The following is a 19,300-nucleotide window of genomic DNA, read 5'->3' as shown; positions in this document are numbered from 1 at the left end:
GCACAATTACCCCTTCCTCTAAATGCTGGTCCCTCCCTTCTCCATTCTTTTCCTGGGATCTTGGGCATACGTGCGCACATGTACACACACACACACACACACACACACACACACACTTGCGTTTCAAGCCTCTGGGTTCAGGACTCGAACCATCGTGGACCTTGTGGGGAGTCCAGCAGCATAACCGCTATGCCATCAGCTAGCCCCAGCAAATTTCAAATGTACAAAAAGACAGGAAATAGGATAGTGAGCATCCACATTTCCATCACTTCACTTTAACAGTTATCAACTCTCAGCAGATCTTTTCACCTACATTCCCACCCACTTCCCTCTCCCACATTCTTTTTTTTTTTAGGTATTATTTATTTAATTCTATTTAATTATTTATTTTTTAATTTTTAAAAAATTTTTTTCTCCAGAGAGAGACAGAGAAAGAGCAAGCCACCAGGACCAGGACTCAAAATGTGGTCACCCATGTGGGAATCCAGGGCTCCCACCCACCATGCCACTTGCTGGCCCTCTCCTGCATTTTTAAAAATAATTAACCAATATGCAATTATCATACCCAATAAAATGAATAATTCCTTAATATGAATATTAATGTCAAAATTTCACTTACTGTCTTTTTTAGTTTAATTCGTCATCAGCTCTAAAGATGCTTCTACTGCAAATCACTTAAGTTGTTGTTTTAAAGAAAACATCATACCTATTCTTTTTTTTAGAGAGAATAATTTTATTGAGACCAGCAGGTGGTGTGGTGGTTAAAGGCACTGGATTCCCACATGGGTGACTGTAATTTGAGTCCCAGACCTGGCAACTTGCTTTCTCACTTTCCCTTTCTCTCTCTCTCTCTCTCTCTGGTCAAATTAAGAAACAGTAATCATAACAAATGGAATTAAATAAATAAATAATTCTTTTAAAGACATTTTATTTTATATTTTAACTTTTGTTGTTATTATTATTATTATTTTATAATTCGACCAGAGAAAGACAGAGAGAGAGAGAGGGAAAGGGAGAAAGCAACCCACCAGGTCCGGGACTTGAACCATGGTCAGCCATGTGAGAGTCCAGCGTTCTGAACCACCACGCCACCTACCAGTTCCTCACTTAAGTTTTAAGGACACTAGAATTAGCTGAGGAAATGAAGTCAATGTATTTATTTAACATTGTCCCTAGCAATGAGACATTTAGGCTCCTGGTTGTACAACTTCAGCAAGAATTCACCTTTAGATTGATGGAAAGGGTGAAGAGGAGGTGACTTACAAAGATAATTTAACTATTTGGTTATGTTTATTTCGTGAGCCCTGGATGTGTTTTTGCGCAGAGCTAAGTGCTGTAAGGGTAAGGACAGAACCAGATACTAAAAGAAATATTAATGAGTGGCTGGTAATGCCTATAATCAAGTTTCAAACTCCATGCTGTGGAGGTCCTATAGGAACAGAAATATTTGAAAAAGAGGGAGAGGGTGGCCTGAAAGATGCCTCTTGCCAGGGTAGGAAATCTGGAAGGTACATTGAATTGCGCATGCCTGACCAAAGGGCCAACTGCTTCTCATTTCCATCCAGTTGTCCCCGTGTGGGAATGCGGGCCCAGCATTGCTAGTTCTGATTTTTTTTTTTTTAAGAGATCAGAAATCATCAATTTCACATGCAATCTCTGATTTTTTTTTTTTTTGAGAGATTTTTCACTGTAGGGCGCGTGCGCTCGCCAGACAGACAGAGAGAGACATAGAGACAGAAAGCGAGAAATCACCCCCCAGGGGGGATGGTCACGCCGCAATCCCTTCTCCTCCCTTCTCCTCTCGGGATCTTGGGCACGCACGCACACCCGGCGTGAGTTTTAAGCCACTGGGTCTGGGACACGAACCGCGGTCGACTACGTGGGAGTCCAGCGACATAGCCATTACGCTAACTGCTGGTTCCCGCAATCTCTGATTTTTGATGGCAGTTAATGTAAAGTACCTTGTGGTCTATGAGGTCAGAAAGTAGATTAGTTATTGCCAGGCTGGGAGAGTAGGGTACAATGAAGACTGACGGCAGACAGGTACAGGGTTTCTTGTAGTACGATTGTGGTGACAGTTACACAATTCTGCTGTTTTATACCAAAAACCATTGAATGATACACTTTAAGTGGACAGAGCATCTGGTATGTAAACTTTATCTCAATAAAATTGTTTTTTAAGAAGTATTTTGTGGGTAAAATATGTCTTTGGGTCAAAAAGGGGCCACCAGTTAACAACCTGTGTGCTAGAATCCATGGTTCCATTTTTCAGCAGACCTAAGTCCTCACAGATCAAATATCGAATGAGCCCACGTTTCCAAGAAGCCTCTCTAAGGCATTTGTTCACTTGGCTTCAGAGTGATCAGTGAAGAGAGCGTAGCTCATTTGCCAGGCCCGCAGTTCCTAGCTGTAAATACTGCCGAAGAACTGGACATTCCCCTTCTGTGCTCTCCTGGTGTGACTCAAGCACACTGATTCATCGCCTCCTGCTGGCCTGGCAGGCCCCCGGGCTCCCAGGCTGCAGGGACAAGCTGGGTCTGGCTCCAGCTCACGCATCATTCCCAAGGCTGCTTTCCCCTTTCCTGCATTGCCTCTGCCTGGGGCTTCTGGCATTCCAGCCGCTCACTCAGGTTCTATACTTTAGGTTTCTTCTGCCAGTAGTTTGAACTTGATCCTAATTTCAGTCATCCAGCAAATGCCAGACACTGCTGGTGTAGAAAGTCTGACCTCAAGGAACTAGGACTGAAAGGAGACAAAAATGGAAACAGTAAATTCTTACAGAAAGCAGAATGAAATGCATGCTATTTGATATACAGGAAATTTGCTATGAGATGATCAGAAGAGAGTAATTCCAACTGGGGATTATTTTCAGAAGGAAGGTGCTGAGATTTGAACTGGGCCTGTTATACTCTTGCTAGGAAGGATGGAGGAGAAAAAAGTGAATCTCACATTTTAATCTGCCTGGTTACCCAGACTCTAGTTCTTTTGCTAGTAAACTGAAAATATCCAGAAAAACCATCTCTTAAAAATATACAGGGGGGAGGGGCCAGCAGGTGGCATGGCAGCTAAGGGCGCTGGACTCCCACATGGTCGACTGTGGTTCAAGTCCCGGACCTGGCAGCTTGCTTTCTCACTTTCCCTCCCTTTCTCTCTCTCACTCTGTCCCTCTCTGGTCAAATTAAAATAAATAAATAAATAAGTAAATAAAGTTAAATAATTCTTTTAAAAATATATGTATACGGGGTGGGGGGGGAGACCAATAGATAGCGTTATGGCTCCATTGCTGGATTCCCATGTAGTCGACTGTAGTTCAAGTCCCAGACCCGGTGGCTTAAACTCACGCCAGGCATGTGTGCGTGTGTGCCCAAGATCCTGAGAGGAGAAGGAATTGTGGCATGGCCGTCCCCCCTGGGGTGTGATTTCTTGCTTTCTATCTCTATGTCTCTCTCTGTCTTTCTGGTGAGCGCACATCCCTTATAGCAAAACCCTCTCCAAAAAAATAATAATAAAATAAAAAAATGTATATATACAGGGGTGAGATTGGCAGGTGGCATGATGGCTAAGGCTCTGGACTCCCACAGGCTGACTGCAGTTCGAGTCCCGGACCTGGTTGCCTGCTTTCTTACTTTCCCTCTCTCTCTCTCTCTCTCTGGTCAAATTAATAATAATAATAAACAAATAAATAATTCTTTTTTTAAAAAAAATATATGTATGTATGTATATATACACACACACACATACATATATACACACACACACACACACACACACACCCTCAGTTTTTCTCAAGAAAGTCTTGAAAAGATTTAGAGTCTATGTAATTTCAATACATAATCAAAAAAAAATACATAATCAGAGATTACATGTAGGTTAATGAGTACCAGAAGTAGACCTAATTAAGATTCTGTCTCTGTTGCAGAAAATAAAATGGATTCAGCATAATTCTGTCTCTCAAATGCTTTATTGATATAATTACTGAATGCAAATATTTATGAATTATACAGACAGCATTCAATATCATTTAAAATAGCAAAGAGCTATTGCTGCAACAAAGGAAATTAGGGAAATTAACATCCAAAGCTTCCCACAGATTACTTAATCCCCATGTTTATGTAAGAAGTACTCAGAATATGAGGCATATCCACATTAGTAAATTTGTCTGTCATCACACTGAAGTGGTATCAAGGGTCAGAATATTGGCATTGCTTTTCAGCTGAATAGAAGATGTAACAAAACCATATTTCAGTCTGTCTAGTACAAACACACACACACACACACACACACACACACACACACGGAGGTGATCAGCTAGTGGTATGGTGGCTAAGGCAGCTGGATACTACATGGCCAACTATTGTGGTTTGAGTCTTGGACCTGGCAGCTTGAAAACATGCTGGGCCCGTGTGCGAGCATGCCCAAAATCCTGAGAGTGGAGGAGAAGGGATCGTGGCGTGGCCATCCCCTCTGGAGGGGGAGGCAATTTCTCAGTTTCCCTTTTTCTCTCTCTCTGTCTCTCTCTGGCAAGGGGAAAAAAAAAATCTGAGTCTAAAATACAGGTCTCATCTTCTCTTGTTTTAACCTCTGCCAGGAGACCCAATTAGTCCGTCAGCATCACCACACCCAGAGGAAGGCGGGGCGGTGAGCAATCTCGGGAAGCTTGAGCTAACAAGTTCCCAGAGTCCTTGGGTGCTGTTCTCAGCTACACCCCACAGTCTCAGCACCCTCAGATTTGCAGTAGGATCATCCCTGATGGCCCGACCTTTTCGGCTCACTTCACAGCTGCACCTTCACAGGCTCCTTTCGGTACTGCGCAGGCCCAGGCCGGGGAGTCTGCGCATGTCTCCGGGTTTCTCTGTCGTCTTTTGGCACAGGTTCCTGCTCCCTCAGAGAACGGGCCCGCCCAGCCCCCCCCCACACCACTCTCCTGTTCCCAGCCGTTTCTCACTGCCAGCCCCAGGTGCTATCTTCCCAGAGGCAGGCACCAGGATGGCTAGTCAGGGAGGGGACCAGCAGTTAGCATAATGGCTATGTCACTGGACTCCCAGGTAGCCGACCACTGTTCGAGTCCCGCACCCGGTAGCTTAAACTCACGCTGGGCACGTGTGCATGCGTGCCCAGGATCCCGAGAGGAGAATGCAGGAGAAGGGATTGCAGTGTGGCCATCCTCCCATCGGGGTGATTTCTCACTTTACCTCTCCTGTCTCTCTCCAGTGAGCATATGCACCCTATAGCAAAAACCGAAAGAAAGTGAGAGAGAGAGACAGGGAGGGAAGCAGGAGTCTTGCTAAGAAGGCTTTTGTGCGAAGATACCCATGGCTTCTTAGTGTCTCCTGCTGTGTTTACTTCTTGCTCTGTGGGTTCTGGAAAGACCACACTCCACCCCAAGAGAAGTGGTCAGCTAGCAGCAGGAAAGGCCTGCCCCCTTCACGCATGCAGCTGCAGCTGTGCTGGGGAGGAAGGTGAGTGTGTCAGGTGTGGTGGTAGAAGTTAGGAAGGAAGAGACCCAAATATATTTGCAAGCAGTATCATGCCCCAACACCTGTCCTGCACAGGGTTGGTGTCTGTCTGATGTCAATATTTACATTGGCTGGGCCCTGGGTGGCGCCAGAGATGCTGATGGGAGAACGCAGATTCTTTTCTGTGTGCTCCACCCAACATGGCAAATATTGGCGCAGCAGGGCGGTGGGTCTCTTCTCCTGTTCTTAGATCAGGCTTTACTACCAGAAGACCAGGGGGTAACACAAAGCGTAGCGATCTGCCCAGCAATTAGAGCCAGACAGCGTGTGTTCCATGGAGTCAGCTTCAAGCAGGCCAGTGTTCACGCGCTGTCTGTCATAGCGCCCTGGAGGCAGGAGAGTGCAGGGCCAAGCCAGGCAAGTGGGTTAAACTCATCCCGTGGTGGTACAATGAAAGACCAAGCGCTTTTTCCTCCTCGAGTCCATTTCTGGACTTGGCTGCTTTAATGCTTCTGGGCGCTGTCCTCTTCTCTCCCCAGGTTTGTTTTCTTCCTTCTCTCTATTAATATTATTTTTTAATTCCTAAAGTAAAACATGTTCAATAGAGAACAAAGACTACAGAAAAATCCAAAGGTATGTTGGAGTAGACGGTGAAGGTCCCCACCGCCATCCCCAGTCCACCTCCTCTGGTGCGCATTCTTTTTCCAGGCTTATACAGGTATCTATATTACATACACATATCAGGCCTCTCTCTGTGTGTGTAACAAAAACAGAACAGTAAAATACTTCTCTTTTTGTTTTTGTAACAATTCTGACTTCTCTTCCCTCTCTCTCCAGGGATCCGGCGTCATTAAGGCTGGCTTCGCTGGTGATCAAATCCCCAAATACGGCTTTCCAAACTAGTAAGTCATTCTTTTTTTTTTTTTTTAAGAATTATTTTATTCATTATTTTTAAAATAATTATTTTTTATTTTTAACTTTATCTATTTATTCATTTATTTCATATTAACTTGACCTCAGAGGGACAGAGCAAGAGAGAGAGAGAAAGTGAGACAGCAAGCCTCCAGGTCCGGGACTCGAACCATGATCAGTCATGTGGGAGTACAATACCCTTACCCGCCACACCACATGTCAGCCCCTATTATTACTATTTTTTAATTTGCCCAGAGAGGGAAAGTGAGAAAGCAAACTGCCAAGTCTGGAACACAAACGGCAGACAGCCAGGTGGGAGTCCAGTGCCTTAACCACCACGCCACCTGCTGGTGAGTCATTCTGCAGTCTGGTCTGAAGTTTGGGAGGCTCCTGGCTGTGTTATGGGACCAGCCCTAACTCGCTTAGAAAGAGGAATTCTCATTCAGGTCAGCCTTGGATGAAAGCCATGAGCTAGAGACAGGAGTACACAGAGGGAACAGCGGCCTGCATGGTGCAGTCGGAGAGGCACAGACAACAGGCCTTTTTAAAAAACTGATTTTTATCTAATGCCCTGAAACATTTTTCTTTTAGTATTTGCTACAGGGCACGTGTACTCACTGGAGCGCGACGCGTGTAGTGGGAGGAAAGGAAAGCAAGAAATTACTCCCCGGGGGGATGGCCACACTGCAGTCCCTTCTCCTCCATTCTCGGGATTTTGAGCATACACACACACATGCCCAGCTTATTTTCAAGCCCCTGGGTCCAGGACTTGAACCGTGCAGCTGGCCATGTGGGATCCAGCACCTTAACCTCCACAACACTTGCTGGCCCGCCTCCAGTTTTTTTTTTTTTTTTTGTAGTTTATTTATTTATTCTCTGAGTGAGACGGACAGAAAGATAGCACCGTCAATGAGGTCTCAATGCCACAATCCATATCCAACTCCAGCTAGCTCTGGCCTGTGGGTGCACGTGTGCTTGGTGTGCTAGAGAAGTCTCCAGATGAGAACCCAGAATCTCCCCATGGGGGTCAGCCCCACTTTTAACACTGTGCCACCATCTGGTACCCTGATGCCAAAATTCTACCTATCACTGGGAGCCATCAGGTGGCGTGGTAGTTAAGGCACTGGATCCTACGTGGGGGTCAGAGTGGTTTGAGTCCAGGACCCAGTGCCTTGAAAAACACCCGGGGCATGTTGTATGCGTCCCGAGAGGACAACAGAGAAGGGATTATGGCATCACCATCTTCCCTAGGGGGTGATTTTTCACTTTCCCGTTCTCTCTCTCTGTCTCTGTCTCTCTCTGGTGAGTACACACACCCTATGGCAAAATTCTAAAGAATAAATAAATACGTATATCTTTTTAAAAATGCATTGTTTGTGACTCATTGCCTTGGATAATTGGCTCTTCACGGAGTTCTCTTTTGAAAATGCTCCAACACCCAGGATGGGGCTTAACCTTAAACATATCTATCATCTTACTGAGAAGACTCGCGGAGCTTTCCTCCTGAGGCCGAGACTGCCGGCAGGAGAGTACCCAGCGGCCTGGAGAAGGGACTTAAAGGAAAGGAAAAGGAGGAAGGTTATCTGTCCCAGGTTATCTGTCCCACGCCACAGTTTGTTTAGTAGTGGTCCTGGGGAGGGGACTCAGATTTAAAAATATTCTTTTCCATTTATTTCTTTCTTCCATGTGAGAAAAAGAGAGAAAAGGAAAGAGACATGAACCCCCACCATGTACTTCACACTACAGTCTACCCCTGGCCTGGACTAGCTAGGTTTACAGGCATGTGTGTCCCCACGTACACACACACACACACACACACAGAGTGAACACAGGGAGACGTCGGGACAGAAGCTTGGGAGTTTCCCATATGATTTCAACGTTGCAGAATCTGGCATTGTCACTCCTTTAGCTGGCCAAGACTACAATTTTTCGAGGTAACCATTCGTCTGGAAATTCTTATTCTTAGGCCAGCCAGTGGCAGGGGGTTGAAGTGGCTAGATCCCATGTGGGCAGCTGCACAGTTTGGGTCCCAGACCTGGCAGTTTAGAGAACACACTGGTACGGGGCCAGCAGGTGGTTGGAGCACTGGACTCCCACGTGATTGGCTGTGGTTCGAGTCCTGGACTTGGCAGTTTGCTTTCTCACTTACCCTTTCTTTTTCTCTCTGTGATTATTATTATTAAATAATAATCACAAATAAATAAATAATTAGTTTTAAAAAATAAAAAGAACACCGTGGTGCATGCGTCTGTGTGCCCGTGGGGGAGAGAGGATTGCAGTGTGGCCACCTCTTCTGCTCACTCTCTGTCGGTCTCTCTGGTAAGCACACATGCCCTGTAGAAAATTGAGGGGGAAAAAAAGTATCCATTTCTTTCCTTTTTTTCTTTCTGTAGAGAGACTTTTGCCTCCGGGAACATGCACTCACCCTAGAGGAAGAGAGATAGATACAGTGAGAGGGAAAGTGGGAAATCATCCCCAGGGGGGATGGCCATGCCGCAATCCTCCGTTCTCTTCCTGGGATCTTGCACACGTGCCCGGTGTGATTTTCAAGCCACCAGGTCCAGGGCTCGAGCCACAGTCAGCCATGTGGAAGTCCAGTGAGATAACCACTACACCATCTGCTGGTCCTGAAATGATTATTTTCTTATGCCTCTCATTTTACACATATATTGGGGAAAGAGAAGAACTAGAGTTATTGAATTCTCTAAATTTCATTTAGTAAGGTATAAAGCAATATAAATACATAATACCTAAGTCATGTAAAACGATACCCATTCATTGTAGAAGTTGTGGGAAGTGCAGAACAGCATAAAGGAGAGAGTCAGAATCAGCCGCACCTCCCTCCTCGGAGCTGGTCGCGGTAGAATTTGGGTACAGATGTGCATGTCTCCGTCCCTCCTGTGTTCTGTCAGGAAATGAAAATGATGGTCCTCCCTGCTCTCTTTTCTAGTGTGGGCAGACCCAAGCATGTCCGTGTCATGGCAGGAGCCCTCGAAGGGGATATCTTCATTGGCCCCAAAGCCGAGGTAATCCACAGTCCAGAAGAAGCCTCAAGCCAGCAGGGGACTGCTGAAAGTGTCCCAACGGCTAGACACAGCCATGAGTAAAAGGCGTAACTTTCTCCTAGTAGCCGCCCTCTGGGTCTCTCATCCTAGGTATAGACAGTTTATTTCTCCTGGGAACAGCCTCTGTTATTATTTATTTTTTTAATTTCTTGCCAGAGGGCACGTGCGCTCACCAGGGATAGAGAGTGAGAGGAAGCATCCCCAGCGCAGTCCCTTCTCCGTCCTGTCAGGATTTGGGACGTGCACGCACATAGGTCCAGCGTGTTTCTCAAGCCCCCGTGGTCAGGATCTAAACCGCGGCTGGCCATGCAGGAGCTGGCTCCCAGCGCGCAGTGCTTAACCACTGTACTACAACACCCACCCGGCCTCTGCTTTTAGAGAAGAAATGCCTGGAACCTCACTTTGCAGTAAACAGACCAATGTAGAAAATGAGTCTTTTGGGAACCAGCAGTTAGCGTAATGGCTATATCGCTGGATTCCCACGTAGTCGACCGTGGTTCGCATCCTGGACCTGGTGACTTAAACTCACGCCGGACGCGTGTGCGTGCGTGCCCAAGATCCCGAGAGGAGAATGGAGGAGAAGGGATTGTGGCGTGACCATCCCCTCTGGGGGGTGATTTCTCACTTTCTGTCTCTCTGTCTCTCTCTGTCTGTCTGGCGAGCGCACGCGCCCTATAGCAAAAACCTCTCCAAAAAAAAGAAAGTAGGAAAATGAGTCTTTTGCCTTTCCTCCGCACTATGCCCTGCCTTGCTAGTGATCAAATTGAATGGCTCGGTTACTTTTTTGGCAAGAGGGATTAGGGGAGATCCTGGCGGGTGTGCCCTAGGGATGAGTTCATTAGCATTGTTTTGGCAGAACTCCGGGCAGCCTTGAATAAACAGAACAACAGAATCATTGTTGCCAACTTTGGGTTCCAGTGCTGAGGCCAGAGGTTGGAGTCAGGAGATTGTGTCTTGGAACCAGGCAATGCAGAAAGTGCCTCCTGTCACTAGCCCTAGTGGCACCTGAGGGCCCGTGGAAATGCAGAAACCCTCTGTTTTGCCAGCTGCTTGGGCAATGAATGCGGCTTGCAGCATCCAGCTTAGAGACTTAAAGACTGGGTGCCCACCTTCACTCCTGGTTACCGGTTCAGGGCGCTGAAGCTATTTTGCAAGTGAGCCAACTTGCACAGCGTGGTCCGAGGACAGCAGGGTCCTGGGCAGAGCCTGGCAGTTGCTGCAATCCTGCCCTCTACCCCCAGGAGCACCGAGGGCTGCTCTCGATCCGCTACCCCATGGAACACGGCATCGTCAAGGACTGGAACGACATGGAGCGCATCTGGCAATACGTCTATTCTAAGGACCAGCTGCAGACTTTCTCAGAGGAGGTAAGCATGCCGGTGTAGGGCACCCCCGTGCAGCATGCAAAGCTGGGACGAACCCCTACCCCAGAGATGAAGAGAGAAGAAGTGCTGAGAGCTTCAGGGTCTCACTGTGTGCCAGGGTCCAGGCCACTCTGGTCTAACTTTTACACTACCCCACTGACAGATAGGTGATATCGTCTTCATTTTATAAACAAGGAGACAGAAGTTTCCAAAAACCAAATAGCATTTGCAAGATCGCCCAGTGCATAAAGTTGTAGAATTGAGATTTAAACCCACATCTTTCAGAATTCAGAGTCTATGCCTATTAACTTTTTTTAAAAACAATTATTGTATTTAACTTTATTTATTTTAATTTGACCAGAGAAGGACAGAGTGAGAGAGAAAGAAAGCAAGAAAGCAAGCCGCCAGGTCCAGGACTCGAACCACAGTCGACTGTGTGAGAGTCCAGCACCCTTAACCACCATGCTACTTGCTGACCCCTATTAACATTTTTAATGAGCAAGTTTGTTATTGTTATTGGACAGGATCTCTCCACTGTAATACTCCATCCTGGCCTCACAATTAGCTAGGATTACAGGTGTGTACCACTGTGCCTAGCCTGTTAGGTTGGTCCAGGATCCAAACCCAGATCTGAACCCAGGCCTCCCATGTGCCCTCAGCCTGGCTCAGCAGTGCCCCGTTGTTTCCCTGCAGCTGAGCCTAAGCCCGTTTACTTCTAAGGAAGTAACTTGCAACTTCAAGGTTCAAAGGAAGGTGCATACTAGGTGTACCGACTCCAGGGGAGGGACGTTGTCAGGATTGAAAGCCATATTCAGTATTACAAACTAATTTTCTATCTTGAATGAAATTTGTAAGTATTTTATTATAATAATTATGAATTCTGAGCTTAGCAAAATCTTCTTGACAGGCAAGACACCTATATAAGAATCTTGGAGGTAATGGAGGGAAGTGAGGGGGTGGCAGCGAATGAGGGCAGAGTAAGGTCTTACGGGGGTATGAATTTGGAAAGTTGAGAAACCTACTGGGTAGGGCTAAGTGACAGGCCAAGCTTGCCTTTCTATCGGAAGGAGGCTGACAAAGGTCCCTTGGGCTCTCAAACCAGAAACGAAGGGGCTTCTCCCCCCCAGTGCTGATGAGAGCGGAAATGTGGCTTCCCCCTGACTGCCTCTGGTTCCTTTCCCCAGCATCCTGTGCTCCTGACTGAAGCGCCTTTAAACCCACGGAAAAACCGGGAACGAGCTGCTGAAGTTTTCTTCGAGACCTTCAATGTCCCGGCTCTTTTCATCTCCATGCAAGCTGTGCTTAGCCTGTGAGTAGCTGCCTGGCCTCTGAGAGGGAAAACAGTTCTTCAGCAGGCATGGCCACCTCTCCTTTAAATTGGTTCAGAGCAGCTGAGCAAAGGGTTAAAGATGGTGGGGAAGAGAGAGAGGCTTTTGCTGGAACTGAGCTCTGAGGCTTCTGCATTGAAACCAGCAGAGGGCAGGCAGCTGGGATTGAGAGCGCATCCCAGTCTTGGCGCTCTCTGTGGGTCTGGAGCCTGAGGCTCTGCTAGGCTCGCTGAGAAGGTCCCTGCGGTGTGCCCAAATGCTATACTTTGTCAGTGGCCACTCTGCCAGGTGCCCTGCTGGGCTGGTGATACAGCTCGATCTAAACGTCACCCTGTTCCTGCAAGCATAACCTGCCCTTCCTGTCACCCTGCCTCACACCAGGGCTAGGTCTACTGTAGGGATTGCATACTCATCACCTGCAGATGGGATCTCAGGGACCCCATTAAGAAATTGTGAGTCAGCATTTAAAAACTGGGAGTTACTGGACCAGCAGATGGCGTAATGGTTGCATCACTGGACTCCCATGTAGTTGAGCATGGTTCGAGCCCCAGACCTGGTGGCTTGAAACTCATGCCAGGCACATGTGCATGCATGCCCAAAATTCCGAAAGGCAAATGGAGAAGGGACTGAAGTGTGTCCATCTACAGGAGGTGATTTTTCACTTTCTGTCTCTCTCTGTCTCTCGGCAGGCACATGCACCCTATAGCGAAAATCTCTCTTAAAAAAAAGAAAAAGTTGGGAGTTATCAGGCCAGCCAGGTGGCATGGTGGTTAAGGTGACTCGATCCCACATTGTCGACTATAGAGTTCAAGTCCTGGACCCAGTGACTTGAAAAACATGCCAGGCATATGTATGTACTTGCCCAAAATCCCAAGAGGAGAGTGAGAAGGGATTGCAGGTGGCCATTTCCCTGGGAGATGCTTTTTTACTTTTCCTCTGTCTGTCCCTCTTTCTCTGGCAAGTCCATGCACCCTGTAACAAAAAAGGCGGGGGAGGGGGGGCTATTATATTAAAATCCAAATTTCTGGCTTTTCTGAAGTAAGTGGGAAGATTTTATAACGCTGGGCTCGTATTCCTAGAGAGGTGCCTAGCAGCTGGCATTTTAGAGATGGGGCTCGGAAGCCTGACTCCCCATTTGTCCTCCCAACACTGAGGCAGAGTATCGGGTATAGTTTATCAAATGCTGTGAAGTTTTCCCAGCCTTACACAGAAACACACGTCTGTACTCTCGACTCTACCAAGAGAGAGAAAGCTTAAGACAGACCTAGAAAGCCATCTGGGGAAACTGGCTTTTATTTATTTGTTTTTCAAGGTTTTTGCCGCAGGGAGTGAGCATGGCAGCAGGCAGTGGCGGTTAGAGTGCCGGACTCCCACAGGGAAGCTAGCTTTCTTGAGGGAGAGATTTTTGCTGTAGGGTGCGTACACTCGCTAGTGTTGAGTGGATTCCGCATGCACTTGTGAATGAGGGATTGGGTTGCGTGCTGAAACAAGAGCACCTCCTCTTTTGATTTTAACCCAAAGAGGAATTATACGCATCTGAATTCCGAGAACTAAAAGGATAATGAAGAATCAAGTGTCTCACTGGTATAAGCAGAATAGGTGAACAAAATGGCTAGTAGAATAAAAAATCAAAAGAGGACCCTATTCTCATAGTGAATACAGTAACATGATACTTGTTACACTTAGAGAGATTGAACTTTGGATAAATTTAAAGTGAAGTATCCTAGCAAAATTTTTTTTAAACATTTGCCCATAGCTTTCACACATCAGGGCTGTCATAAAACCTGCTATATCTGTGAGGTATTTATTCCCATTCTAAAGGATTTAGGGGATGGTGTTTTTTTTATTTATTTATTTATTTATTTATTTAGAGAGATTTTTGCTATAGGGTGCATGTGCTCACTAGAGAGACAGAGAGAGACAAAAAGTGAGAAGTCACCCCCAGAAGGAATGGCCACACCTCAATCCCTTTTCATCCATTTTCCTCTTGGGATTTTGGGTGCACACACACACATGTGCCCGGTACAAGTTCCAAGCCTCTGGGTCAGGGACTTGAACTGTAGTCAGCCATGTTGGAGTCCAGCAACATAACCATTATACCATCTGCTGGGTCCAGACGGTGAACTTTTTGAGGGACTACTCAAATATCTTTTTTTGAGAGGTTTTTGCTATAGGGTGTGTGCACTCACTGGAAAGAGAGAGAGAGAGAGACAGAAAGTGAGAAATCATCCTACCAGGGGGATGGCCACGCCACAATCCCTTCTCCTTCATTCTCCTTTCAAGATCTTGGGCACGCATGCACACGTGCCCAGCCTGAGTATAAGCCACCAGGTCCAGGACTCGAACTGCAGTTGACCACATGGGAGTCCAGTGACATAGCCATTGTGCCAACTGCTGGTCCCAATGGATGTGTTCTTTTTTTTTGGAGAGGTTTTTGCTATAGGGCGCGTGCGCTCGCCGGACAGACAGAGAGAGACAGAGAGATAGAAAGCAGGAAATCACCCCCCAGGGGGGATGGCCACGCCGCAATCCCTTCTCCTCCATTCTCCTCTTGGGATCTTGGGCACGCACGCACACGCGCCCGGCGTGAGTTTAAGCCACCGGGTCCGGGACTCGAACCGCGGTCGACTACGTGGGAGTCCAGCGACATAGCCATTACGCTAACTGCTGGTCCCCAGAAACTAGCTTTTTATGAAAGTGAAAATATCCTTACATCCCTGTACTCATTTGCTGTTCCCTCCTGGCCCCTACAGGTACTTGGGGCTTTCTGTCTGGTCTAGAGAGTTAGAACTGCCCTTAGGCCAGGTCCCTGAAGCAGCGGAAGGCCAGGCGGTCTCCTCAGACTGTAAGGCTGCTCCTCTGGGAGTTGGGGAGGGAACCTGGCAAAGCCCAGCTTTCGCTCGGGTATTTTGAGGCTTCCTTAGTGACCCTCGGGCCTCAGTGCTCAGTCCATTCTAAGGACCTGGGGATAAGCAGGCCCAAGCTTCAGGTTAGCCAACCTTGAACTCTAGGAGGAAGGGAGTTTCTTGGCAGTAAGGAGGTGCGGGTAGTGATGGTTTGCCCTCTTCGCTTCAGTTACGCCACAGGCAGGACCACGGGCGTGGTGCTGGATTCTGGGGATGGCGTCACCCACGCCGTGCCCATTTATGAGGGCTTCGCCATGCCCCACTCCATCATGCGCATCGACATCGCGGGCCGGGACGTCTCCCGCTTCCTTCGCCTCTACCTGCGTAAGGAGGGCTACGATTTCCACTCATCCTCTGAGTTCGAGATTGTCAAGGCCATAAAAGAAGTGAGTGCTGTCCTGGGCCTGGGGAAGGGTGGGAAAGGGGGCCGGCCAGTGAAGGCAGGCACAGCTCTGCCTGGGGTTCTTCTCAGGCTCTGTCCTGCCCAGCCAGGCTTCCCGACAGCTGTGTGAGCGCCAGCCGGCCCCTCCCTCCGAAGTGCTGCCACCTGGGAGGGGGCAAGAGAGCTGCTTCCATTTCCTAAGTTGGGTGGTGTGTACACAGGGGCTGGAGATGGACTGTGACTCTGTACAAGTCACACAGGTGACCCGTACGTCTCAGAAGCAGTCATAACACATTCATCTCTTTAAGTAAACTGACCCCTCCTGCCACCTATGGCTCTGGGAAACCTCCGAGCGGGATAGGAGGGACCCAGAACTGCATGGGAGGGAGAAAGAGAGAGATGCCTGGGCCTGCACTGAGTTAGGTTGTGGTCTCAGAGCCGGGATCCAGGGAGCTCATTTCCAAGTTGCCCACGGGGCGGGTGGAGCAGGTAAGAACTCGTACCCTAAATGCCACCAGAGACAGCTGACTTCCAGGCAGTCCTGCTCCCAGGCAGCAGCTCTACGCCCCCCAGGGCCACTGCTACCAACGGGCAGGTTTCTGCAGCAGCACGTCACTCCCCTGGGGCTTCGGCTGGGTATGTGCCCGTCCTGCCGGCCTGACTGTTGTGCTTGGTTCTGCAGAGAGCCTGCTACCTCTCCATAAACCCCCAGAAAGACGAGACACTGGAGACAGAGAAGGCTCAGTACTACCTGCCCGATGGCAGCACCATTGAGGTAGGTGGCCGGGCCTCTCGCCTCCGTCCCCTCAGACCCGTAGGCGCCCTGGGTCCAAATAGAGCTACCCATGGGGACTGGAGTCCAGTGGGCTGGTCCCTTCCACGCTCTGTCTGGAGCAGTGGGGCTCCTGGCAGCACAAGTGGCCCTGTCTGCTGTGCAGGAGGCAGCGGGGACTTGGCTCCTTCTGTGTGGAGGAGAGGCGGCTCCAGAGGGGTTTCCCTAGGCAGTAGGGGCATAGGAAACGGGATGGTTACTTCTGTCCTTAACCTCCCCGGGCGCAGGACAAGGGGAGTGGCCGTGCCCCGGAACACTCACTGACAGGAAGAAATTCCCGTGAGTGATTGAGTCGATGTGCAGTTGGCCCTCCGTGTCCGCAGGCTTCACATCTGTGGATCTGACCTACTGTGTGTGGCAAGTGTCTGTGGGAATAGGAACTGGCCGCATCAGTGCTAGACGTGTCCAGACTTTTATTTGTCATTACTCCCTAAACCGCACAGTATAACAAGTATTCAACAGCGTCTGCGCCGTATCTGCTGTTCTAGTGCATAGGTGCCTTCAAGGTGCACGGAGGATGTGCGCGGGCTGTGAGATGAACACTTCTTCCTTTTTTAGTTTTTTGCTATCGGGCACATGCACTCGACAGAGAGAGAGAGTGAGAGAGCACCCTCCCCCAGGGGATGGCCATGCCACAATCTCTTTTTTATGAGAAATTTTTGTGCTATTGACCACGTGCACTCACTGGAGAGACAGAGAGACATAGAGACAGAAAGAGAGCAATCACCCCCCAGGGGAGATGGTCACGCCACAATCCCTTCTCCTCCATTCTCCTCCCGGGATCCTGGGCACGCACGCACATACACCTGACATGATTTTGAAGCCGTCAGGTCTGGGACTTGAACTGTGGTCATCCACGTGAGAGTCCAGCAACATAACTGCTACACCATCTGCTGGTCCCAACACAATCCTTTCTCTATGGACGGTGGACGTGTGCACATATGCCCAGCTTGTTTTACCAGTCACCAGGTACGGGATTCAAACTGCACAGTCGGCTATATGGGATCCAGCCATCTTTTTTTTTTTTTTTTTTTTTGAGAGCTTTTTGCTATAGGGCGCGTGCACTCGCCAGACAGACAGAGAGAGACAGAGAAACAGAAAGCGAGAAATCACCCCCCAGGGGGGATGGCCACGCCATAATCCCTTCTCCTCCATTCTCCTCTCAGGATCTTGGGCATGCACGCACACGCACCCGGCGTGAGTTTAAGCCACCAGGTCCAGGACTCGAACCGCGGTCGACTACATGGGAGTCCAGCGACATAGCCATTATGCTAGCTGCTGGTCCCGGGATCCAGCCATCTTAATACCATGCCAGCAGCTAACCAGTAGTACACCATTTTCTATAAGGGACTTGAACATCCTGGAGCTTTGGTACCCACAGAATCCTGCAGCCAGTCCCCTGGGGATACTGAAGGGCGACTGTATTAATGCCAAAGATCTGCTAGCTGGAAAATGCCAGAGCAAGGATTAAATGTAGGGATGTCCTTTCTCTAGTTTCCCGGGGATGCTGTTAGCGTCTTTGTTCCCTGCCTGTCCCTAGGACCTCTGGGTTTGTTCTGGAGGCCCCTGACTGCCTGTCTTGAACCTGGCCTTCCTAGCACCTGTGAATGAAGAAATAGGCAGAGGGCCCTCTTCCATTCCCACCCCTAGAGGGACCTTCTCCCCACCCCAACCTCTTAAGCTGGCCTTGCCCCTGCAGATTGGTCCTTCCCGATTCCGTGCCCCTGAGCTGCTGTTCAGGCCAGACTTGATCGGCGAGGAGAGCGAGGGCATCCACGAGGTCTTGGTGTTTGCCATCCAAAAGTCCGACATGGACCTGCGGCGTACACTCTTCTCCAACATCGTCCTGTCGGGAGGCTCCACCCTGTTCAAAGGTTGGTCTTGGCTTTGGTCCCTCCCTGGAAGATTCTAGTTCCTGCTGGGCCCAGGCACTCAGGAAATTGACTTGAGATTCTTCTTTTCTGCCCGTCTAGGTTTTGGTGACAGGCTACTGAGTGAAGTGAAGAAACTGGCCCCAAAAGACGTGAAGATCAGGGTAGGAGCATGGCAGGGGCTGGGCTGGGAGGAGCTGACTCCAGGGGTCTGGAGTCCAGGGATCTGGCCGTGGTGTGGCCTCCCTCTGGCACCATGTGAGCTCCCCCTGTGGAGTGCAGGTGGCTCCCAGCTTAGCTTAAGTCTGCCAGAGGGAGGGCCCACCTGTTTCCCTCTTCTCTCAAAGGCAGGCAGTTCTTTTTTTTTTTTTCTTTTTTCTTTTTTGAGAGAGAGACTTTTGCTATAGAGTGCATATGCTCACCAGACAGACAGAAAGCAAGAAACTCCCCTCCCCCCGCCCCCGGGGGATAGGCACAATCCTTTCTCCTCCATTCTCCTCTCGGGATCTTGGGCATGCACACACACACATCCAGTGTGAGTTTCAAACCTCCGGGTCCAGGACTCAAACCGCGGTCGGCCATGTGGGTGTTCAGCACCTTAACCACTATGCCACTTTCTGGCCCCAGACAGGCGGATCTAATGCCCAGACGTGGTGGTGTACAAAGCCGCTTAGCAGGAGGTTGACTTTCACTGCTGCTGTGCTCCCTGCCCAGGTGGCTCCTCAGAGGCAGTTTGACCCCTCAGTGGCTGCCTGAGGGGGAGAGGGATCTTGGATGAAGGAGTCTGCATCCCCCAGCCCCCCAGGTGGCCCCAGCTTCCCGGGGAGCTGTAGACAGGCAGGGCTGCTGGACTTGCTGCCCCAGATGAGTGTCGGGTCACCGCAGTCCCCTGCAGAGAGGAGGCAGGGTCCTGCAGGGGCCGAGCAGAAAGCCTGCTGTCGGCGACAGCGCTGCCTCCGGTGTGGAGATGGCGCCAGGAGGGAGAGGAGAGGGGAGCTGGGATCTCAGGGCCCTCTTCCCACTCACCTCTGCAGATATCTGCGCCTCAGGAGAGACTGTATTCCACGTGGATCGGGTGAGTAGCTCTTCTGGGAGTAAGACCAGAACAGGAAGCGAATGCACGGATTTCCCCTCTCCACCCCATCCCTTTAAAGGAAAACTAGGTCTGGTGTGGCCCCAGGGGG

General features: G+C 49.2%; 1 protein-coding gene across 2 annotated transcripts in view; it reads left to right on the top strand.

The window, feature by feature from the left end:
- The window catches only part of ACTR1A (actin related protein 1A), a 29,070-nt gene that overhangs the window by 7,974 nt on the left and 1,796 nt on the right, over positions 1 to 19,300 (top strand). The window contains exons 2-10 of one of the 2 annotated variants that reach the window (XM_006166368.2): positions 6,294 to 6,358; positions 9,319 to 9,394; positions 10,675 to 10,800; positions 11,982 to 12,106; positions 15,201 to 15,417; positions 16,096 to 16,188; positions 17,945 to 18,119; positions 18,219 to 18,280; positions 19,151 to 19,191. In XM_006166368.2, the coding sequence (XP_006166430.1) occupies positions 6,294 to 6,358; positions 9,319 to 9,394; positions 10,675 to 10,800; positions 11,982 to 12,106; positions 15,201 to 15,417; positions 16,096 to 16,188; positions 17,945 to 18,119; positions 18,219 to 18,280; positions 19,151 to 19,191 (980 nt within the window). Of the gene's footprint in view, positions 1 to 6,293; positions 6,359 to 9,318; positions 9,395 to 10,674; positions 10,801 to 11,981; positions 12,107 to 15,200; positions 15,418 to 16,095; positions 16,189 to 17,944; positions 18,120 to 18,218; positions 18,281 to 19,150; positions 19,192 to 19,300 lie in introns of those variants that run through there. The other variant, XM_006166369.1, reaches the window with a different exon arrangement.

Source organism: Tupaia chinensis, unplaced genomic scaffold, assembly GCF_000334495.1.
Source record: "Tupaia chinensis unplaced genomic scaffold, TupChi_1.0 Scaffold144255_1, whole genome shotgun sequence".
In the NCBI taxonomy this organism is placed as follows: domain Eukaryota; kingdom Metazoa; phylum Chordata; class Mammalia; order Scandentia; family Tupaiidae; genus Tupaia; species Tupaia belangeri.
Note: the sequence above shows the minus strand (reverse complement) of the source record. Positions and strands in the feature narration are given on the sequence as shown.